The sequence below is a fragment of the Tinamus guttatus genome, unplaced genomic scaffold (assembly GCF_059628265.1).
Source record: "Tinamus guttatus ecotype Peru unplaced genomic scaffold, ASM5962826v1 Tinamus_guttatus_pri_ptg000083l, whole genome shotgun sequence".
NCBI classification, from domain to species: domain Eukaryota; kingdom Metazoa; phylum Chordata; class Aves; order Tinamiformes; family Tinamidae; genus Tinamus; species Tinamus guttatus.
The window spans coordinates 671014-696409 of NW_028288617.1; the positions used below are offsets into that span (position 1 = coordinate 671014).

A 25396-nucleotide genomic window follows, 5' to 3' on the forward strand; every position below is an offset into this window, starting at 1 on the left:
GATGCCAGCAGGTTAAGCATCAATCTGTAAGTGTTAGCTGTATCAGATTAATTAAGTGTCTGTGGTGTTCGCAGAGATTTTCTTTTTCTTTTAGCAGTTTATCAATTGTAGCATGCTTGAAAATAAAAGCTTAACGAATTCTGTTTATGCTTCCTTTTCTCACTACTGTTGCCACCTATATTTATTTAAATGATGTTCCTCACAGCTGACGTTTTCCCTAGGGCTTGAAGAACAGGTGTTCAGATATAGTTCCAAGCTGTCAAAAATGAACCTGGCAATGAGTTTAACAGATACAGAGTTGACGAAATACAAGTTGTAATTTTGAAAAATTAAACACCACAGTGGATTCATTAGCCTGCATCATCATTACCCAAAGGACATGTGAATTCAGACTTTGTCGTAAATAACAAAAAGAGATGGCGGTCATGGCTGGACTGACACTGGAGTGCTGGATTTAAGTTCTTGTGTACATTTCTTGTAGGCATTTCTTCACAAATCTAAGGATGTGAATCAAAACCTATCTGAATTGCTTTTGTTCCTTCTCCTGGGCCCAAAACAAGAACTCTATTGCCAGAGATACACCACTTACATATTGAGAAGAACACGTCGTATGCTAACAGTTCTCTGACTCGTGCGCTTGACTCTCTCTATAACATTCGTATATGAGCTGAACCTTTAGTAATTTCTCATCAAGAAGCAATGCTAGTAAATTGTGTGTCTGCCTCTCAGTATGTACATCAGTAGGTAAGTACGTAGATCATCACGTTTGAACCTTTAACAGAAGATGCATATTGAACTCTGCCTTCCTTGAAGTAAGTTCTAATAATTCAAGTCTTTTGAGCGTTAATAAAGTCCTCTTGCATAGACACATATTTATTACAGGAGCAAAGGCAAAAGGTCAAAACAAGATAAAAAAAAAAACAGTATTGCAACTTAATTTGTTTTTGAAAAATTTTTCAAGGCTTCATTGTTTCTTTCTTGTTGAACCAAGTTTTGGCATATCTGATGGGCTAATCAAGGTGAACAAAACACATGATTTATGATCTAACAACTTATTTTTAACATGAGAGAAAACCCCTTAAAAAGATCTTGCAAACAATCCCAAGTGACTGTAAATTAACTGACACATTTTGCTGCTGACTAAAGAAAGAGGTAAGTACACAGGCATTATGGATTCTCTTTGGAGTGTGCTGAAGACTACAGTGACTGGCAGCCATCAATGGCTTTGTGTTTGGACTACCGTAATAATTTCAGCAGTATCATCTGTGCAAATTGCCTGTGGTAATCTGTAGAACCAACAACCACTATTATGATTGAACACTCTTCAGCTGTCAGCCCGGCCGTTCTTGTCATATTTAGGAAAATAGAAGGAAGTTAGAGCATAACTAGGTAGTTAAGAAGATAATCAGGCTTTTTGATGCACCAGTCTTAAGAATGAAGTAAAACAGGATGAGATACTTAATAATAGAAAAATCTGGTAAGTGGCTTACTCTCTGCTCATAAAACTCAGGGATTTCAGTACCTCTATGCAGTAGTAGCAAGTGGTATTATTGAGTGGATCTACTAGGAAATTACTTAAAAGCAGCCTCAGCCAAGACCAGCATTTGGAATTTCACTACGCTCCAAACAAGGCAAATCCCTGACCACAGCCACGCTCCTGGAGCGGTGGCTTTCATGAACTTGATTTTCCAAGCTTCCTTTATGTGCATTATTACAGACACTCAACATTAAACTGACAAAATCAAGCAGTCAGGTTTCAACTGAAAAAACCAACACTGAAATAACAGAACAACTGAAAATAAGAGATTACACCTCTCACTGGCTGCATGAAACCTACCCCCTAAAAAGTGCTAATGCAGAAATGTGTCCAAGAAATAGTTATGAGTTCCAATGTAATGCAGAAAAGCATTGTTAATTTGAAATATTAACTTATAACCACTTACCTCTGTTCCATGCATATAATGGTAATGTAGCAATTGCCATAATACCTAGTGAATAATTCCTCTGTGAGCTGTCTTACAAACAGCAATAAGCCACACACCTCAGAAACCAGTCTTGTTTTTTAACCTCAGAAAGAAGCAATCTACATGCTCATCCTAGCTTATTAGAACTAATTGGTTCTTCCTAAACTAATCCATTTGCTGCAAATACTTGGGGCCTCAACAGTACCCTCCAGAACTAATACAAGATTCAAAGCAGTCTACTCTTGAAGCTACCTGTCACGCACTTTGTAGAATGAAGGGTTGTTTTATTAATTTTAAAATTTGTTCTGCTATTCCCACTTAACATCCACTTTTACAATAAAGACACAGGTGGAAAGCACACATGCACCTTATTGAAAGAACAACCTTCATAGCCTTATGCTGCCAGTGCAATTTCACATGAAGAGATGCCTCAGGTCAGCGCAGTCACTTAAAGCACTCCCTACAGTGCTCCCTACAGTCAATAACAGTCGTTAGAAACCAGCAAAGCACTTTTCATTTGGAAGCACAAACCTGCTATGTCGCAGAGAGAGCTTGAACACACACATTAGAGACAAATGAGTTACTGCAGCAAATCACTGAAGAAACAAAAAGGCAAGCAAAAAGCCTCTTCCTGCCCCAGCCTTGGCTTTCCACAGGTCTGAGATACATTATGCTTGTCTGTAATACCTGTTATTTCCAGAGAAGGAGGAGACTTCTTTGGTATGTAAAGGAGAAGGTAAACAAGAATATTTTTTTTTCCAAATTAGACTATTCAAATATGTTGATTACTTTTCTCAAGATCCTTAGATTTTGCCTCTAATAATAATAATAAAAAATATGCTTGTGCTTACCCAAAGACTCTTGTTTTCCCTATTAAAGTTAGTTGGTACCACTTCTAGTACTAAAATCAATACTAGATTTTCTTTTGGCACCACTTCAAGCATGCAAAAACAGGGAAACATTGAACCCGTGCAAATGCTATGAGAATAAACAACATCAGTGCCAATGTGACCAGGTCACTGGAAAACCTAAAACTCTGGAAACAGAGAAGGGATGACGAATAAAACACCATGTTGTCCAGTAAAACGTAATTCATTGACTTAAATATTCAAACTAAGAACAGGACACAAAAACCCTTAGGGAAGAAAAAAAATATGAGCCCTTTTGTGTACACACTGTTGCTTTTTAGAATTACAGTCACTCCTATTTCCTAAATGCCTATAAATGCTAGGATTAACTGCTAATCTACAAGGGGTGGGGGGAATTTTACACACTGACAGTTTCTTCAACCAAATCTTACTTTGCGAACTGTCTGAATTCTGAAACGCCCTGGTCTTACAAACCGGGAAAAGCAAGGACCCCCTTCCGTGCCGGCGTCAGGGCACGCGGCTGCCGTGTCCTCCCTCGGTGCCCGTGTCCACCGCACACAAAGCCTCCCCAGAACGAGCGGCCGCGCTCTGCTGCCACGGGCACGAAGGCAACGCCTGAAACTGCTGAGAACTGAGACAGCAAAATGGTGATGGGTCACCGGAAGCTTTTTGAGAATTGAAACGAAACTATCACACAAACAGAATACGGAGCGCATTGCCACCAATTTCTATTAAAGAACGTGAAGTAACTTGGCATCTTCTGCTTCTTGATATGCTAAGCATGTTTTTCCATATACTGTGCCATGTTTAAAACTTGTTTAGATTTACCAATATAACATATATATATTTGTACTGTGTGGATTTACATCATTCTTGCTAGGGTAGTGTTTACCTGCCAGTATCAAGCGGTGTCTTTAATCCCAGCCAACTCTCTGCCTCATAACTTGAGATTGTTTCACATTTGTCTTGCATGTCTCTTCACAATTTCTATCATGCAACAGAGTAGGGGCCATTATGATACTGATCCCTCCTCATATGTTTTAGCACCTCTAAACTAACAAAAGAGAAAAAGCCTCAGAAAGCATAACAACAAAAAAACCAACAACTAGACATTCAAGACTGCATATTTCTTTATTTTGTAATCGCGTTTTTCTAAAACATATTAAAATAGAAAAAAAATGTTCATCTGATCCATTATACAAAGAAAATACCAACATAGTAATAAAGTACTGAAAATATATGAAAGCACCAAAAAAGTAAAATATTTGTATTGGCAAAGACAATTATTTCTTGCAATTCTACAGTAAAGTGCTATTCAATCCAGACAAATTAAGGAATAAGCATCTTAATCGCATGGTTAGTAAGTGTTATCTAAAAGTTACAAATTACTGTGTTACTTTTCTTAACAACATGACAACAATTCATCTTGTTAAAAGCACAGAACCTGAACTGTGTGCACAGGAAAATAATTTAAACAAAAGCTTTACAGTAAACAGTGAAAAATGAGAGTTGCAATTTGTTAAGAGAACAAAATAATGAAGCGACATAAGATTAGTGAAAAAAATAAGAAAACATTGATATGGCAAAATGAGGTACAAATTAAGAAAGGATAGAAGACTGCGTACCACAGTTCTGTATACCTGCCTTTTTCAAAATAGTATTTCAGTAATCATATTGAGCCCTATGTTGCTTTATTAGTTAGTTTACTAACATTTTTTTTAAAACCATCTCTTCCTATTTCCTAGAAATAATATTACATCTACAATATATTGAAGAAAGAATGGCAAGAGGACAGACATAAGGTATGACCTTTATTTCCTGCAATAATTGCTTCTCATCTATTAAAGCTGACAGACCAAAACTAAACAGCCTTCTATGCAAGCCTATTTGTGGTGAAAATTATTTCTAGTAAGAAAAATATTTTTAAGTTTTACACATTACCAAGAGTGAAAAATTTATATGTATGAAAGATACCAGTCTCTTTTAAAGTATTTATCATTTTAATATACACATTTACAGCAGTGAGTACAAAGAACTCGTGAGAATGAATTCTCACGAGCTTCATGTACCATTTCTATAATACTTTCAGAGAAATGGCAGATACAACACTTTTACATTCCCTTCAACAACACTAAATCTTACTGACTTGACTGCTTTTTTTGTCCATATATTCATCCATGATTTAAGCATATTGCACACCTCAGGAGTTCTCAGCATTTATTAATTATTAGCCTTTCTATGAGCTATAAATAGATCAGCAGAAGTCAACTGCCAATTTTGTTTGAGTTTAATTAAGAGTTGCTTTCAAAAAAAGAAAAACTAAACAATAAAAAGCATTTATAGCAGAAATAGTGTCTCAACACGAATATTTCATTAATATCTTTGGAATCAAAGAAGGGTTGTTTTCCAGGTCAATATGGCTGGGTGCACGGTATTTGGTAGGAAATACAATATTTTTGTATTCAGAAAAAGCACAAAAATAAGGAATACAAACAAATGAATCCTGAATTCTCTACATGATAATTACCAATATTTTTATACGTGGTATGTAGATGTACTTAGGTTATAGGAAAATGCTGCCTGTACTATGTAATTTCTCCAAACAGTAAGCAGACTGCACCTTCTATGACAGCTATTCTGGATGTAACCATGAGTACGAGCAAAAGAAATTAAATAGAGTATTTAAAATATTTGAACAAAGCATAGAAAATACTATGAAGTACTAAATTATACTGCTGTATTTGGTTGTTCCTCCCTCCTCCCAGTTCAGTAGTATTTATTGTTGTACAGTGAAATTAGTTCCCAGCTCTAACACCCTTCTCATGCACCTTACAAAGTGTCAAGTTTCCGTAATTTATTTTGCTGACTGTTCGTTTCTTCTTCTTTCAGCAGCTGGTGTCATCGCTTGGGCTCACCAGTCTCTTTTTGGCAGTTATGGAATCTGAGAGCAGCACCTTTTTCAGTTCAGACCGACCACGATAGGCAGCGTGTCCAGCGCGAAGCGACGCTTTTTAGCTTCTCTGGGTGTACACCAGGTAGAAGCAGAAGGCAGCAGTAGAAACTGACAGTAATGACAAAACCACTAAGAGCTGCTGGAACCACAGGCAGCGATCAATCTGCTCTTGAAGTCTTTTATTAATTTGCAGTAGACGAGTTAGCTGAAAATAAGAACAGTTGCATTAGAATCACAGCAACTGAAAGTACTGGCTAGTTTAAAGCTACTCAATTAGAGTAACTGCAAGCACAGTTATAATATAAATGATTGATCTGAGTGATAAACTTTTCTATCACTACTTCATTCTTCTGTTCCTCTGAAGCAACTTGGATTTCTTATGGATAAGTTATACTGCCTGTAACAAGAACATCTTTATATTAGGAAGAAAAAAGACTGCTAAAAGTCTATTAATAGCTGAGATGCGTAATATACACAAGAGGAATGAGAACACTAATTGCAAGTAGTAATGTTTTATTAAATCACTAACATTCACTAAAATGATTAAATCACTGTAACTGACTTAGTTACACTGAAGCGACAAATTTTTCAAAGAGGAAAATTTCTAAAGTACCAAGAAGTTTTAATACAAAGAAAAAAAGCTTTCCATTTCTACCATAGTTTATGTTTCTTCATCAATCAGCACAAAGGAGTACCTTATTACCTGTAAATGTAGATCTTCATTGGTTTTTGCAGGAGCATTAAATGCATTTTCTTTTAATGTCAGAGTAGAAGGCTTACTACTTTCTAAAACATGGCACCTGAGCCTGTGAAAGGGAGGGAAAAAAAAAAGCAGTGTAATCCCAAAATCATAAATGTAATGCATTGTAATAACATTGGAAAATTAATACAGAAAGTAAACTGTCCAACCCATTTAGTATATGCACTTTCTCACCTCTTTTTGGTTGACTAATTTTATAAACGAGTATTACAATGACAGTCTGAAAAACCTTCCTCAGTCTATCAATTATTTTGGCAAAGTTTGGTAAAACAAAGCAAATCAAAACAATCTTAATGCTCAAGTAAAATGTACCTTTATTATTTTAAATTCATAATACAGTATCCTCTGGGGTTTTTAGTCAAATCTTAACTGCCAAAAAAAAAATAACTGAACAGTAAACAAAAGCTGAAGATTTCTGTCCATTTTAAACCTTGCCCATGGTGTTTTCCATTCACTTAATTTCTTCTATGGTTGAGTAAGCAGGAGTAGTATTTCAAGCCATAATTGCAGGTCTTAGAAAGCAAAATAATTTTTAAAATACAGCATAAGTACTCTGATAACACAGAAGTGCAGGAATAGTGTGGCAATTAATTTACCTACTGAACAAATTGTCAAATGCTGTAGCAGTTATGTATTTTAATGAAATTTGTAATGAAAAGCAGAAAAAAAGACAAATGTGTGTAACAAAACCCAAGTAGATTCCTCAGAGAAAGCACTTGCATATATAATCTGAGGGAGACAGCAATGATATTCTCCACTACTTTTAATTTAGGTTAAAAAAATAAAATACAGATCAGTTCTGTATTTATCAGTAATGTATGTACATGACATACTTCATGATGTACATGACTACAAACATTAAGCATGTTTGAGAAACCTAATTTTCTCAAGCATTTATTTAGATAGTCTTTTAAACATGTATTATTTCAGGTGAGAAATCTAACATGATCAAATATTTTTCCCTAAAATCTCTCCCTATCATTTCAGGGTTCTTCCTCAGAAAACAAAAAGAAAGACAACAAAGTGAAGAAAAAAAAACAAGAACAAAAATAAACAAACAAACAAAATCTCCCCAAACAACCAACATTTATTGAAAGAAGCTTAAGGCAACTCACATTTTATAAACCAGAATGAGCAAAGGTATGTCAGCCCCTCCAGACATGGCAATTATTTCCATAAGTGCACAAAGAAACTATAACTTGCTTCCACATTTTTATGTACATTTTTTCCCTCTCCTTAAGAACTTTGGAAGAATAAGATTAAAAAAAAAAAGAAAAGAGAGAGAGGCCCAGAACAGTCTAAAGTTGAATGTGGTAAAAATCCCTTTTTAAAGCTAGAATAGCTAGCATAGCCTACTGATATAATGACTCTAAGAACTATGGATGAAGAAGAATTACAATAAACTGAGATGAGCAGTGATGAATTATAATGAACTAAGAGGAGCTAATTTTACAATAGATCTGCATATGAGAAAAGCAACAACCGTGTTTAAAAGTGTGTATGGATCCTTGAGATAGTTTGCGAACTGCAAATAAGGAAAACACACATATTAACACGACAGGCTTCTCAGATCTTCTACAAAATTATGATTCTCCCTCAGAAAAAGTTTTTAATATCAGCAGGCTGCCATTTGGCATTTGCTCTTTTCTTGTTTGTTTATTTTTAGAAAACTCAAGGGGCACATTCTTAGTCAAAAAAAAAATCTACTATCGATCTGTATTGTCACATCCATTCCATTTCTTCCATTTAGCTCTTGAACAACACAAGTAAACAACCATAAAAAGACAATGCGGAATGTAGGCAGAATATCATAACATTTCCTGCATTGAAAAGAATCCCTGTAATCAGTTAAAACACAGAAGAGGCAGCAGTGAAAGACCTCAGGTACTAAGAGTACAATACGTTTTGGAAAATCTTGTGCTGCTTTTGATATGTAGGTACCATAATTCACATTACACAAGATGACAGCCTGGCAACGATCACCATCTGCTTACCTATGTTCCATCACTTTGGTCCTAGGGACCTCCTTCCAAAACTGCGTCAGCTCTGGTGCACCTGCTCCAGAACCCTGGTCCATTTCTGCTGCCATTATGAGGAAACGATCCTGCAGGGAAGCTGCAAAACCTGCCCTCAAAAGGCAGGCGGCAGGGGGAAGAAACAGGGTCTTTGGATAATCAGTGTTACAGGGCATACAGAGGCATTTCTGAACTTCAGGGCTCTAAAATAGGAGCTTTAGTACAGGACATCAGATACAGACTATAAGAAACAGCATTCATTCCATTACTCTCAACAGTTTTCATTACAATTTGCTCTACACTATTTCTTTTAACAGAACTGGCTTCAACTGAATGATTTAAGGAGAACCCAGAATTTTATAAAAAATGCCTTTTTCCAACAGACTTTCCTGCCCATAAACTACTTCAGAAGCCTGCTTTACTATAGATAAACTACGACTGTAACACAGCACAAGAGAGATCGGTGTCCCCATCACTTGTTTTAGACAAGAAGTGGAATGGACTCCAGACCACACAGGCTCGTGCCTAAGTGGAACAGTAAATCAATATGGGCAGTGACTCAATCAGCCAGGAAAGTGGTACCAAACAGAACATCAACTGCTAAGTCCTTCTTGTCTCTCCTTTGGAGAGGTACCAGTCTGCCTGTGTCAACTCTATAGAACTTGCTGCTCTTCTTTTGTATATGGCTAATGCTGAGGGATTCAAAAATGGTTTGAAAAAGAACTGGCTTTAAAAAGACAATTCAGTTCCTTAGGAAAAAAAAGATAGAAATTATTTATACCACATCAATTTTTCTTACTATGTATAGTAACAATATAGTATCAACTTCACTAAAACCAAACCAGTTCACATTAATGGCGCATATATAATAAAGGAAATTGTGTACACTTTAAAGTGTGGCAGGCCATTGGAGTCCAAGATCTTGTCAAGCTTGACAAGAGATGTGTACCACATACAAGACCTCATAAAACACTGCTCCAGAATAGACCATCAACTTAAGATCCAGGAGACACATCCGAAACAAAATGGTCTTGAAACAAATTTCTAGAAGACCAACGTAGGTCTGTTCAAAGTCGGAGGTGAGAAATTCAACCGGAAATTACATCAACTTTGACAAGTGAAGGCAGTGTGAATTACAACTCCAGAGAAACACAGTTGAGACACAGTCTCTTACCAATGAGAATACTCTCATATATTCACAACACCCTTCTGACAACAGTCAAGATGACATGGGTGTCAGATACCTTATTACCTAACAAAAACATACAAAAGATAATACCTAAAAGAGTAAGACTCTTCACTGGTTCAAAACTGGTTCGACCTTCTTAAAAAAAAAAAAAAACAAAAAAAAAAACTATTGAAAATTTTTACTTACCACCATGAAGAGATACTATTATGTCTAATGATGCCCCAGGTTCACAGCTGCTGTTACTGGGTTTAACTCTGTATTTTTCAGGAGCAGTAGTTCTCACCTATAAACAAAATACATCAACAAAGCACTTAAGTAATACACACACAAACTGTGATAATTTCATAGCCTCCCTTTTTTGGTAACAGTTAAAAAGAAAACAAATATTTATGAAAGTTCAGAACCTTAACTAAATATTGTTTAAGGCACAGTGATAACCTACAGTCTTAAAAACACTTTATTTTGTAAAAAGACACTATCATTTCTCTCCTCTGTCAAGCATTTTCATCCTTTCTTTTCTGGCATATGCTATTTTCTCTTTTTTATATAAAAGCAAAGCCAACAATATCAAATAGAGTATCTGTCAAAATTATTGATTGAAAATTACACAAATGTAAGTTATTTATTCCTGTAGAGAACACAAAAAAGATTAAAAAAATCAAGCTTAATTCAATTCAGTATTTTTGAAACAAAAATACAGCATTCACTCATTTGGGAGTGACATTTGCATCACTACGGAAGATTATTAATTTGTTCATAGGATTTATAAAGGAAAACAAATACTCTAAAGGAGCAATGCTTCCTTTTTATGGAAGAGTTAGATTATTCTGAAAGAATTAACCACTTCTGCAGATTTTGCAGCTTTATTCCAGTCAGTGCTCAAAAAGATTTGTACTATTGATTACTCCCTTTACGATGGTACACAAGATGCACAAAGATTTCTTTATCTGTTTCAAACATTGTGCTATAACCAAAGAAAAAGAAGTGAAACCTAAAATAAAAAGGGTTTAATAGTATTTCTTCCACCTTCCCCAAAAACATACGTGAAAAAGCCACATATTTTAGAAAGTAACCCAGTGAACACACAAAATGTTTACCTTGAAAGCCACTATGTTTTTAGTCACGTTTGTCAGTACTATCAAACATTTTCTCTCTCCAGTTTCTTTGGATCCAAAATACAGCTCTTCAGCTGGGCTAACAAAAATTTAAAAAGAAGATCTTTACAACACAGAATAAACTTTAAACTCAGCAACCACAGTCAGATTTTTATTAAAACACAACCGAAAAAAAAATCTGAAATTTTGAAGTGAGGGTTGGGTATGACTCATGTGCACAAGTGGACTTTGCTGCATCAGCAGAATAGGCTACTGCTATTTACTTCTTATATCAAGAAGAGAGAGCAACCACCAGCCACAGCAGGAAGAGCTGACAGCTTTAGATAGCTGCTCTTCAGCCACCGCATTTAAAAAACAAAATTAATTAACACTCTAATATGATAGACTTTACACTGTCACAGCGAAGAAACAATTTCTATCTCATTTAACCGTTCCTGTAGTGGGTACAGTGTTTACATAAGAGGAAGAGGCAGATATTTGAGAGTAGTAATCACTTCAGCTCCTATAGCTAGACACACTTGAATATATGTTGTCTGACTTCATATATTCTGGAGACACATCCAGAATTCCCCCCCCCCCAAAAAAAAATTAAAGTTTTGTCTTTTCTGTAAAGTTCTTGTGCAACTTAAAAACCCATGCATAAAATCTTTTAAAATATCACAATAGCACAACTCATCTTGGAATAAGCATTCAAATGAAAACTACTGTGCTGAGAAGCAGGGCATGCTCACATCCCACCAGCTGAGAGAAAATGCAAGTAACAGGGAAAGAACTATTTTCTTTTAGTAAGTCTTGTTAAGGGTACATAAAAAACTGCCTTATTCTCTGACAGAAAGCCTTTTCCAAAAAATGAGCATAGGCTTAGTTGTATTGTGTGGTTTTTTTTTCTCCCCAATTTTATAATGTGAATTTTACATTATTTTGGCATTTTCTCCCTCAAAGGAATTCCTTTCACAGATAGGAATACAAATCCTTTCTTCTTCTAACTCATTTAAGCAAAATAGGATACTAGCAGAGAAATAAAAAAGGGAGGGCTTTAGGGCAAGTCTAAGAGTAACTATATATTATAATGCACTAAGTTCACTTTTTTTTTTTTTTTTTAAAGAGGCCGGAATACCTGTGCTAAGACAGGCAGGCAGTACCAAACTGATAGGTTTAAACAAAATTAGTTGGCTTACTGTATTCTCTTGTCTCAAATTATTTTTCCCCTGGTTCCTAAACTCAACTTCAGTAAGGGACAATTTTTTAAAAAAGGAAGGACTGCAACTATTAGGTACTTCAGATACCAATAACACACTACTGCAATGTAAATGCAGTACATAAATTGAAAAAAAAAAAAAAACACAAACGACACTAGATGGTATTAAAAATAGTATCCAAAATGAACAAAAATAAGAGGTTCTAGGAAAGGGATGTTGTGGCAGAGCTGGTAGAGCCTGATATTGCTCACTATACTCCCAACTGTGGCAAAAGATAGGTTTAAAAAAAAAAAAAGAAAGAAAAAAGGCTTAAGGGCCAGCTTTGTAGGTATGTTGTCCATCAAGTCAAACAGTATCTCTGTATAATGCATATATATGTGTGTTTTAAAGTAACTTGGCCGCATAGCATAATGCATATGCATACCTATGTTTTACTTTAAAGAAACACACAAGATTTTACAGTCTAACAGAAAACCTATTTTCCTTATATTTGAGGCACAGAGGAGTAAGCATTTCAGCCTGTATACGTGAGCTAGTTTTCTGCCAAACAGTGCAAACGAACAGCCACAACTCCCCACTCTCTCACCAAATTTATTCATTTATTAATGGGGAGGGCCAACACTTCCAGGTAGGCATGGAAAACGCAGTAGCGTTAGACGAGGGCGAGACAGGCCACGTGGGAATGGCCCTAGATGTGAGGAACGAGGAGGGCAACGCTGGGAGCGCTCTGCTCGCCGGGCGGCTGTGGCCACGCGCCGGGGCCGAGGGCAGCGAGTGACATGGGGCAGGGGGGCAGCGACAGGCGCAGGCCTCAGCCGAGCGGGCCAGACACGGTGCTGCTACGCGGCCACCTGCGCCATAGCAGCACCTCCCGGGCCTCAACAGCACCTGCTGGGCCTCGGCTGCCCTCCAGCCTCTGCTGCTGGCGGCCTGCGGCAGTGCCGGCATCAGCCAAAACGCAGGCCGGGCAGGCCGAGCTCGTACCCTCTGCCGCCTCCTCGGCGCGGGGCCTGCGGCTGGAGGGGGGCTGGGGACCTGGCTGTAAGCTGCCGCCGAAGTCAAGGCTTAAGGGGACCCCGCGAAATCAAAACTAATTCTCACTCCTACCCCTTCAGAGTATTTTACAAAGAACCACCATGGGCACCACAATTCCTCACGAGTTTCGGCACGAAATGAAGAGCACGGACAAGAGAGACGCCAGGATTTTATTTTTCATGATGGCAAAACTGCAGTATCAGCACCTCTACACTTGACTAAATTTATTGTCCCTGATAGACTAAATTTATTCTCCCTTATAATTTACATAAACTCCAACACTTCTGTGCCAGTTCTAGAGCTTAAAAGATTAAGAAAAAAAGTACCTTTTAATATGTGCTTTTAAAGACATCAGTGCAAGGAAATAGCTTCTTTGAGGGAGAAAAAAAAAGGAAAATATCCTATATCTGACTTATTTCTTCAAAAAAAAAAATCTAAATAGACGCCCATGGATTTAGAAATTCTTTTAGAAATCAAATTTTCAATCCCTTCCTTTGTCCCGTCATACAGGAAATCAGAACTATATGGAAGAGGGTTTGGCACACAAAGGACAAGAAAGCTGATTTTCATTTCAGAACCAGAAACATTTCAACAGAACTGTTTTAAATGTTAATGCACATGTCATTATTCAAATTCATTCCAAATCCAATTCAGTCAGCACTTATGAAGTTAGCTCACATAAGAAGAAATCATCTATAAATTGGGCATTTTCTTCAGGAATCTAAGTGCAAACTGGAAATAAAAATAAAAGTCATCTTCTAAACAAGCATCTTAACACAAAAATGCAGTGGAAAGGAAAACATCCTGGCTGATTTGTTTTATTTCAAAACTCCTGAGGCAAAGCAGATTAACAGCAAACCCTGTGACTCTTCAGTGGCGAAACCTTCTGAGCAGAGCAACCACTTACACGCGCAGCGCTTCCCACAATGGGAGAATCGCACCCTTTAAAACTGGCTTGGATGATGGGGCAAATGACTCGCACAGACATTTAAGCCATTTTAACTTAAAAACAATTCAAAGAAAGTTTATCAGAGAGTTGTCTTAGTAAACAGATTGTTTTAAAATTTTGTTGTCTTAAGAAGCCAAAGTTAAACCACTAAGTATTCTTATTACTGATATAATACCGGTTTAACAAAAATAAAATGCTTTTCCCAGTATAAATGGAATATACACCTAGGAACTAGCATAAAGCACGCCAACAGTTATGTCAAAAAAAAAATCATTAGAAGCAACACACTCAAATTCATAAAATTGTTTATGGGGTTGGGGGAGGTTCATTCATTCTTAAAATGAATACATTTAATTAATTGATGTTTATAAATATAGTTTGCTTTCTCTAAACCCTGAAAAAAAATAGCCTCTCAAAAACTGTAACTAGTTTCATAAGCAAGTGTCCCAAGCTCATTGTGGGGAAAAAAAAATAAAAAAGAAAATTATTATTACCTGATATGCAATAAAGGTCCTTTAAAAGTGGTTAGTGCTTTCTTTGCATTTTTTGGTTTGAAATCTGTTTTGTCAGTTTGTTCCTCTGATTTGTGAATTTGTTCTATAGAATTCATCTGAGTGAAAATGACAGTTATAAAGATTAAGCAGAAACCCGGGTCACACATGCTAAAGTCATGCAGGTATTTCATCACCAAACATGAGGCAGCTCATTTCAACATTATATATATTAAGTTTCCAGCTTAATATGTATTTGCTGAAGCTGCTGGAAGTCAACTGCATAAAACGTTTTTGAATTAAAAGTTACATTATACATTATGCATGCATAAAACACAACTTTTCTTCTTTTTGCAAGTATTTTCTTGTTGCCCAATATGGTTACTTAAAAGCACCAAGCCCATAGGTTATGCTACTTCAAATTTTCAATTTACAAGGCACCAATGTTACTTTACTTATTCTTCCACTGCAGACCAGAATCAAAACAGACACCCCAATAACAATCATTACAATACTGATCAGAAAACACAACAATTCTGCACCTCATTGTATTTCAGAGTTGTTAAATATATCTTCTTTGCTTTTTAGATTGAACTCTAAGATATTGAAGAAAAAAAAAGAAAAAGAAATGCTGATTGCATCGGTACATCCAAAACTGCAGATATGTTAGGGTCTGAGACTTTCTTCCTCTACTAGATTAAGAAAACATATATGTCAACAAGCCTGAAAATCCACCATATAATTCCAGAATTCTCTGATTTTTAACAAAATGAAAGAAAACGGGGAGGAAAAAAAATAAAGAATGAAAAATCAATGGCATGACAGCTCATCAGGATCAGATTACTAGATAGCTTACTTAGTCTTATTTTTATTCCAGTTAAAATACAGGCAGAAGGTCTGAAGAGAATTCAGTTTATTTAAATTTGGAGTAAGGGAATGACAGAAGCTTAAAATTTTGCAGAGGAAAGACCTTGTAAACACAAACAAATCAGACACACAACAATTTAATATCATTATTTCAAATAATTATATTGAATGTTTAGGGTAACCAGTAATGTGTTTGGCTTTATTTGCATGATTCTGATCAAATTTACCATCAGGGAAAATACTACTATAGTATAAATTAAAGATGGAATTTCTCCAGATAAATGCAAGTTTCTGCACGACAGGCATTACAGTCAAGTATATAGGCACTTCCATGGGATGAGAGGAGGCATACATAGATAAAACGGATCAAGCAAATTTTCATCCACAAACCCAAAGTTAAAGAATGCCAGTGTAACAAGTAACAATGAAGGCAATGAAATCTCACAAATCACTTGAAATCTCTTACTTTGGAACTTGGTCTATTCTATTATTTAACAGAGCCAAGTACAAAATAATTAATTTAGAAATAATAAATGCCAACTATTTCAAAAGAATGAGAGACTGTTTCCTGGAAAACAGACTTTGAAAAACGACATAACATTAACGTGGCAAACAACGGTATGCTTGCTGTGGAAAAAAAGGGCAAATATTAATCTTGAATATGTGAACAGAAAACTAATGACCGGAGAGTAGAACAATAAACTATTTCATATAGAAATTGTATCAACAATGAGATACGGTCCAAAATTTTACAGATACCTTTAAGATGTAACAAGCCTTAACATTACTTCATATATGACAAGTTTAAAAAAGGTCAATCTGCCTAGTGGCAAATTGCCTAGGAATAAAAAGACTGATTAGCAGCTTGATTATGCTGTATTGCAGAGAAGATACCATAAACTAAACCATTATTCCTAACACTTAGAAGAATAGGAAAAAGATGATCCTAACTAGAAAACCAAAGTAAACCAAACAAATCAGAAAAAAAACCACCACCACACAAAAACACAACTACCATTAAAGTGCTAAACATTGTTAAATGAGGATCGTTCACATTGAGAATAAATAATGATTTTTATGTGTTGAGATTTTATCAGAGATTTTATTCTCTTTAATTTTAAGAAATTAAAATCTGCTGAAGCATAAACAGATAATTTAATATTTTCTTGTGCATATACTGATTTCAACAGAAAACTATAAATTGCATAGATATGTCTAGAAGACTAGACATTTTAATGCTTACTTCTCAAGATATTCCAAGATAAAAATGGACTAATTAGAAAAAAATAATCTAGAGAAATGAAATTAAGGCACAGTCTTTTAAAATTCTACTGTACAATCTATTAAATTCCAGAGAGATACTAAATATTAAGAATATATTTTATGCACTCAGAAGCATGGAAATGTTTTTAATAGTAAAATCTGTTCGAAAAGGAAAAGCCCAAAATCATAAACATAATTTTCGGTTTTACTACGTATTTATTTCAAAATGAAAGAAAAACAAAACCAAAATACAAAGTAAAAGGCTGACAAGAAACAAGAGTAGCATGCTTCCTGTCCCATTTGATAGGCAAGTAGTTTTGCCTCAAGCTTAACAGTTAGATACCTTTTTCTGATTAAGGTTTTGTTCTTCATTGGGATCCCCAGCCTCCTTGGTGTCTGCATCTATCTCTTCCTTACTTTCATGCTCATCTTCACTAGTAATAGGCCCGTTTTCACATAAAGGAGTTTGAAAATCATCATCAACCAATGGAGGATAACTATACTTGAAAGAATCCTAAAACATAAGGAAATTTTAAGAATTTATTTTGGAGGATCAAGTGCCTTCTGTGGTATATCATCAAATTAGTATTCAGTTTTACATAATTATACATTTAATGTGTACATTTTAAAATGCACCCAAGTACAAAGCATTAATACTACCAATAGTTTAGATTACACCACCACTAATAGACAAACAAAGGCAGTCACCTAATAAAACCACTGCATTATAACTGCTGCCATTACTTATAGATTCACAGCTGAACTGTAAAATAGGTTTGCCAGAAATCAGCATTCACAGCCTTAGCTTTATAGTTTTGCTACCATTTTATGTTTTAATCAAAATTCCTAAAACCAACAGATGTTTCTAAAGAATGTTCTAAAAGACTAAAGACTTTCAACTGTAACACACAGTTTGACATGGAAAAATTCTAAAATAGATTTTTTTAAATTACAAAATCGGTATCTATTTACCATTCTTCTTGGATATCTAGGTTCCACAACACTTTCTTTCTACTTCCCTATAGTAACTAGCTAAACGATCTGTCCCACTAGTTGTTTACATCTGGCTCAACCTGGCTTTTCCATGGTGGAGCCCAGCAAGAGGCACAGAAGAAACAGAGGAGGAGAATCTAACTACAATGTGGAGTACAATCTAAGGACAGGTGTGCTTTGCTCTTCACCTGTGCCATGCTAGTAGTAAATTTGATGATTCTTTCCTGAATGGGGAAAAACAAACACAGAAATAAGGTATTAGGAGTAGATTTTAAAAAATGTTTGAGTGGAGTGGAAAGAATGAGGATTTATATAACAAAGTGCAACCTCAAAAAGCCAGCTTTCACAACAAAATGGGAATTTGCTTTCTCTTGTTCAGAGACTCCAGTTGTCTTAACAAGGCCCAACGTTAACTGCACCATGAGAAGCTGCATCCTAAGAAAAGGATAGTAAACTTACTTTCTTCTGGCCACCGAAGCATCAATATTTAGTAAAAATATATCTGGTAGTTCAAAATATTAGGCTTCTAATTTGCAGCAATAGAGGGTTTTTTTCTGAAATTGTTGATATACTTAATTTTTGTCAAGTAAATGCACTCATATTTTACTAATTTCTTTCTGTCACAGCAGCTTATCACAAGTTTGGATTAAATGCTTCATGATCCAGAATTCAAAGATGGGAAACATGAAGATAACTTTATCAGGTATCGTTAAATGGCCACGAGACCTTCCAAAACCAAGGCAGGATTAAGCATAACTTAAAGACTATGTGCTCAACCGTTTGCTTCATGAAGACAGTAAGCAGAGCCACATGATGATTCCTTCTTCGAAGGGGGACTTTAGCTGTCAGGTAAGACTAAAAGCAGACAGGAGATATTTGACTTGAGGATTGCAGAAAGGAACTTCCCTCTCTATTGGAAGAGCAACAACAAGAAAACACCTTGGTGTGGGAGCTGAGTGCAGAAACATTACTAAATTCCATCCCAGTCCTTACTGGAGCCACCCAGGGTACAATCAGCCATTCCCTCCATGGCCAGTCCTGAGAAGTCAGATATTTCAGTTTTCTGTAATGAGTTCTTTTACAATAGCATGGAACTAGGATAGCAATTTTCTAGCAAGGAAGATGCTATCAATTTTTCGTATGGTTTCTTGCCATAGTGTCATAAAAGCTGCTTTTTTAACGGGTGCTGCTTTCAGTCAAATAAAAAATTGGGCAACTTAATGTCTTTTTTTATATTCCCAAAGTAACACTGTTTCATATACTCTAGCTACTAAAACTCTACCTTGACTTTATAGTCAAAGGAACAAGCTTCTACTCGGGCTGAAGCAATCTTTCTTTTCTCCACACTGTTAATGCTGCAAATACAACAAACACTTAGTGGTAAAAAAGAATGGTTAACAACAACTTTTACGGTGGAATTATACCGCTGCTGTATCGCTGCTGTATCCTGCCTGCATATATTTTAAAGGAGATTTTTTTTTCCTCCAAATTCTATGCAAACTAAGATTTACTAGTTTTGCAAAACGAAAAACAAGCCCACAGAATCTGTTGTGTAAGATACTTGAGCTATTATTAAATTTAAAGTAGACAGGATTTACCTTCTAGCAAACTGATACTGGATCACAGTATCAGAGTTCTGTAGCCTTAATGTGCTCTTAAAAAAAAAAAAAAAAAAAAAACACACATCCCCACACTCCTATAGCTACCCCATACTCCCATAGCTATACTTTATAAATGTAGCCCAAGGGATAATAAAGGAAAGAAAATAAAAATATAACAGTCTTTACTGAATGGTGGCTTTGGAGCTGGATGAGAAATTTCAGAGGGCCCTGGAACCTGTTCCCTGTTTGCAGTGTCAAACCAATACATAGCCTCTCTAATTCACCACGTGAGTGGAAGGAAGATACTTCAGCTAGAAATTGTGCGTGTGTGTTTGTGAGTGCGTGCACTTCTTTGGTACATAAGACTGTCAGATAACAAACTCTCATCCAGTCAATTCATTTTATATTAACATGATTTACATTTAGAATTTTGGCCTAACAAAATATTTCAAGAAATTACACACCCACGAAATGCCAAATCTCAGCTTCATGTACATAGTTTAAATAAGCATGTCTCAAGCCATTACAAAAGTACCTCGAAGTGTTAACGTACTTACAGTTCCACCCATGTGAGGCGGCAAATACTCTCCACTGATGTAGTCCTGAACTTCATTCTTGTTTGTGAACTTTAACATGCTTATTGCATCTGGGCCAAGCCAACCCTTTACAATTTTAAAGGCAGCTTGAAAAAAGAAAGAAAAAAAAAAAGTTAAAAATTTTCAGCAGGAGCTGCATCCCATAAAATATGATAAAACCTGCTCACAAAATATCAGTTGTATTGTGGACACTGTGCAAGAAAAATAATAGCATTTAAACATGGAAAATATTTTATGGAGATATTCTTTCTTACAGATGAATGCAAATAGTCCATAGATTTTCATGAAAACAATATCTTTGATTTAACTACTGACAATTTCCTTGTCCTGGAAATCATATCAGTAGCTGCTGAGAAGGGTAAAACAAAGTGTACTTCCAAATCTGAATGAGAGGCAGGCTGGTAAAAGTATATTCTTTCCCCACGTTGAAATGTTTTGCTGCTTTAAATGAGACTTGTTCCAATCTATAGAGTATTTTTGAACACAATTTCAGTGCTGGTAATATGTTTTATATAGGTATAGAGAGAGACATATATATAGAGAGAGATGTATGTACAGGAAAGGATAAAAAAAAAAGCATGAAAAATTAAAAACATGCTTACCATTTGTGTTATAATTAAGAGTAATTTTCAAAGTACATACATCCAAATACACACACTTACCAGTGTTCAGTGTCATATATCTACTTTAAATTGCATGACCCAACCTTTGTTGTAAGTGTCCACAATTTGCTGATGATACTATCCCCTAAATCAAACGCAGATCTAGCTTTGAAAGGATTTCATCTGGAAACATTCAAGAAAGACTATTTATCAAGGCCTGTTAATGGTTTAAAGATAACAGCTAAATATCTTTTCAATCTATGTTTTGAAGAGGATTAGTATGGACTATTTTAGTATGATCCCAAACACAACCCTAGGAGGAAAAATACACATACCAAAAGCATGTGAGCTAAAAACTGGCAAATTTGAGGATGCATCCTTAATATCAATTCCACCACTTAACTATTAAAAAAATAGAGATTTTTTTCTGTAGATTGACTTACCATTCATTATCCATGGCATTTCAAAGATCACTATCTTTGCTGAAAAGACAAAAGCAAATAAAATGGATACCAGATAGTATGTATTTCTTTCCTTAATAAGAAGCAGAGCAATAAAGGCCATGTAACAAGCAAATACTCATTTGTAAACACCTCTATGTTTACAGCCCAGAAAAAAAAGAGATTTTGAAGAATTGTTTAGAAACATGTACAAACCTATTTCAATATTAGATGAAACAGTCAATATTGGGAAACAGTCAATAAAAACATAAGTTAAACACTATTCTGGTACTACTTTTCTGGGATTCAGTTATAATAAATATTTGCTCCAAAGATAACCTAGAAAGGCAGTTGCTTACTAAAAAAAGAAAGAAGGTTAACAGGTATATCCAGCACTGTTTCTCTTCTTCACAGTTAAGCAAATAGCACAGACCTTTGTATATCTTTTAGTAAAGAAGTCTAAGTCAGCACTTGTATTCAAAAAACATATTTTAGGGCATGTTTTGAATCAATCAAAACAAACAAAAAACACCACACTGCACCTGCTTTTGAAGTTTTGCAAGCTGAAACCTACTGCTCACAGTTTTAGTAGTTCCTGCACATAATTTCAATCTTCACAGACAAAATTCGGCTTAAAATTCAGAATGCATGAAGGATGAACTGGCAAATATGATTCAATATTTGTATATAAAGAAGAAGTTAACAGAAGTGTGCTGGTTTTTCCAGATGCCCACCCAAAAATGCTTTAATCCTGTCCTTGAAGGAGCAGACCATTGCTCCCAAATAGTTTCTACAGTTATCCATTTTTTGTATGCTGAGGGCTGCTTCAGGACACCAACTGCCATACAAGTTTCCAGAATTTCCACCCAAATAATAAGGAACAAAGGACAATATAGGCTAATTCAGTGCTACTACATATACATACTAATTTTTAAGTTGCAAGGCATGTCTTAGATTTTTCATATTTAATAAAAATATGATTCTGTGTTTTGTAAATAAATATTACACTCAGAATTGTTATGATTCTTAACAGTGTAAAAATACTCTGAATCTATAATGTGAAAACATTGCATGCAATTAGACTGACTCTAAAACCCGAGCAGACCTTCCGGTCCAAATCCTAAATTCTGAGGACATGTTTTCATTTATTTTTACAATGCACAAAATAAATGCAAAAAGACTTTTTTCTTTCTTTTTTTTTTTAAAAAAAAGGGGGGGGGGTGAGATTAGCCTTCCCATCATCTGCAAAATTATCAACTCCTTGTATTGCAAAAATCCATCAGGTATAATGTACAATACTTACTGAGGAAATTTGGATAATAATCAGTAAAGCAGTTGACAATAAACCGAACAAAGTCTAAGTCCTAAAATAAAAGCACAGAATAAATGCAGTATAAATCAAAAGAGTAAAAATACAGGCTTAGTTAAGCTATTTATTGAATAGTAAGAGATATTTATTATATTGACTACTACTACAAAGGAGACTTACCGAGGTGGAGAAAGATATGCTGCTTATAAGGATCTAAAGACTGCCCTAAGAACAATAAATAAGGGGAAATGGCCACTGAACTCTTGGAAGCTCATATTGTAACATATACAGACGGGAGGAAAAACACAGTACAAAACTGTTACCCACAATCTAAAAGCTTTATTAAAGGCTTCAGTAATTGTAAACTAACTGAAAGCAGCCTTTTCAGAGCAGAAGATGGCCTGTAATAGAAGCAACATCACGTTTATTTCAACGGGGTGTTGCTTGTGCCAAATACAGTACCATCTATCTAATAAATAGAGTGATAGATTTCAAGTAGTGATTAAAATCTCCAGCTCGGTAGTGAGAGTGTTGCTTTTATTTCTGCTGTCTATTCAAGCAGCAGTATCAGATATAGTGAAGAGGGATCCCTGATTTTGAATCTGAAGTCCAGAATTAGAATGACAGTTTTCAACAGACAACTCAATCACTGTATTAACTTTAGTTATTAATTAGTTATTATTAAACACAGTGAGTAGGACTGAGGATAAACAGAGGGAACAGGACTGAGGGTAAAGGGAGGTTATAAAGGCAGGTTAGGAGTAATAAAATTATCACAATTTCATAGGTTATTGAAAGTCTTAGAGGTTACGAAGAAATGCCCTTAATTTGCTTCACATTTCCCCAAAACTTTTTCAATATTTTTATGAAATATTTTTGAAAGGAGGTAGAATTATTGTGAGTTATGCAATCGGAAGGTAAACATGGCCCTTGTTTAGGGCATCTCCTGCAGTATTTGAGAGCTGTTGCCGTCCCTACTTCGTAGCAAGGTCATTTCTGTCACTACCATCCAGATATCTGACCTCAGGGTCTCTCTAAACATGGTTTTCCCTGCGAGCAGGGCCCCACCCTGGTGCCTTCACCTCCCTCTTCATTCTCTCTTTTTCTCCTCCTGCTGCTTTTCAGTGTATTTTTCTCGATTCAACTCTCTCATTTCATCAGTTTAGAGAATTCCATCAGCTTATCTCAGAAAGGAAACAAAGCGGGTAGGCCCACTCCAAAGTACTGCTGTTTGATTTTTCTTTGCTTAGTTATGTTTGAATTGTTTTAGGTATTCACAACACTTGTCTTAAGAAGTATTTTGATATGTAGAAGGCACACAAAGTCCAACTGTAAGTGATCTTGCCATGTGTCCCCCTGAATATCTACTGAGTAGGAGGAGTAGGGTGAGGGTAAAGAGTGATTTGGAGATCTTCCAAACCCGCCTGGATGCCACCCTGTGCCACGTGCTCTAGGTGTCCCTGCTGGAGCAGGGGGGTTGGACTAGATGATCCCTAGAGGTCCCTTCCAACCTCAACCATTCTGTGATTCTGTGCGTATGATTATTTGAACTGCCTCAAAAAGACATGAGCTATCAGAATTACCTGGTTGTGTATCAATGAGAAAAGCTGACACAGTGGATGAGATGGAACAAGCAAAGGAAAATGTCCCGGAAAAACACTCGGACCTCCATATTCTTTTAAAATAAAGTTCATCACTTACTGTATTCTGCTACAAATATCTGTTGAAAATACCTCTGTTCTCTGATAAAAACACTAACTACAGAGCGAGACTCTACCATGGAATACTTATGAAGAACATTTGCTGAAACTGTATCTCCAAGTTTCAAAGACACTAGAAAAGCTCTTTCAGGATAAAATTGCAAGATCAAATAGTGCTTCTGAGAAAAAAAAAAAAAAACTCATTCCTTTGTGCTTTTTATAAAAGACATAGCTCTAGAGTCTGCCCAGAAAAGTGAGTGCTAAAAATTGCCTTTTCTCTGCTGGTTTCTGATGAAGAAAATGACACACACAGCTTTGTAGATTTTCATCTCTTAACTTTCTCAAACACCACCTTTTCCTCAAGAAATCGTGGCTTTTAGTTATTCTCCTTCTTTAGGGAGAAGTATATAAGCTCAGAATTAATAAGGACGCAGAAGATAATAGTGCTCTATTCCCCTAGGCAAGCTCTTATAAAGCAAAGTCACAAAGGAGATTGCTTTAGTAAATTACGGACATGTATTTATGCCTTTCATATGAAGATACAAGCGAAAAACTAGACACAAGGAAAGAGATACCACAGTATGCATTCACTCCTATGCATAAAGCTTAGAAAAATATCCTCAACTAGTAAGCAAGCCACTACTTTGTTCTAGGCCACTAACAAGCGGAAGTTCTGCTGATAGTAGCGTCTGAGGGCCTGACTGCTGCCATCATTATCCCATTTTTCCATTTTTCCCTTTTGAGTTGCCTCGAATTCACCCATGAATTATGACAAAAGTATAAATTTAGCTGTCCAGGAAGAGGCTGCAAGTACACACTCAGTAAAAGAGGGCTCCGTCTTGTGTGCTTAAAAATGTAACCACACAACAATCTAATGTGAAAATTAACAAAGAGATGATATACAACTGCTATATGCAGCTATTTTGGACTGGTCAGTTGTCATACGTAAAACAAGTTTTTAACGTGTGGTAAAGAAATTAAAAAGTAAACTTTAATGTGTAACAGAGGATCTAGAAAACCGCTGTAGCCATGAAAAAAAAATCTTTACAGATCAGTGCTGTGAGGAATCACTAAGTTATGTAGATTTGTGTACAGGTCCTAGGGAGCAGGAGATTTGTATTAAATAATTCAGAAAATGGTCAGAACGAAAAATAGGAATACTTACTATGTGACTGATTCCAGTTTCAGACATGTCGAACACGACTGTTAAAGGCTTCCCGTGATCTCTCTTGGCATAATGTTCTAACCAAAAGGCTACCAGTTTCTTTTTCTCAAGTTGTTGTTTAGCATCTCTTACATGAAGTTTCACTCTAAACCAAACTTGGGAAGAGGAGAAAAGAGGGGGAAAAAAAAGTAACAACGGATTCAAATCAACAGAAAATACTATACTGAAAACAGTACAGGAAGAGGATGCATTATGAAATTCAAAGTCTCTGCTTTTGTATTCTACATTACTAATGTTTTTTTTTACAGCCACTACAAAACG

The 25396-nt window shown here is 35.8% G+C and overlaps 1 protein-coding gene across 1 annotated transcript in view; it reads right to left on the reverse strand.

Annotated features, from left to right (window-relative positions):
- Positions 1-5834: 5834 nt before the first annotated feature.
- The window catches only part of MOSPD2 (motile sperm domain containing 2), a 32805-nt gene continuing 13243 nt past the window's right edge, over positions 5835-25396 (reverse strand). The window contains exons 5-15 of the mRNA XM_088520207.1: positions 25076-25230; positions 22205-22265; positions 20905-20943; positions 19821-19945; positions 17013-17183; positions 14543-14658; positions 10848-10944; positions 9937-10033; positions 8541-8670; positions 6490-6592; positions 5835-5991 (exon numbers count right to left, since the gene is read on the reverse strand). Coding sequence (XP_088376333.1) covers positions 5845-5991; positions 6490-6592; positions 8541-8670; positions 9937-10033; positions 10848-10944; positions 14543-14658; positions 17013-17183; positions 19821-19945; positions 20905-20943; positions 22205-22265; positions 25076-25230 — 1241 coding nt within the window. The 3' untranslated portion in view covers positions 5835-5844. The remainder of the gene's footprint in view (positions 5992-6489; positions 6593-8540; positions 8671-9936; positions 10034-10847; positions 10945-14542; positions 14659-17012; positions 17184-19820; positions 19946-20904; positions 20944-22204; positions 22266-25075; positions 25231-25396) is intronic.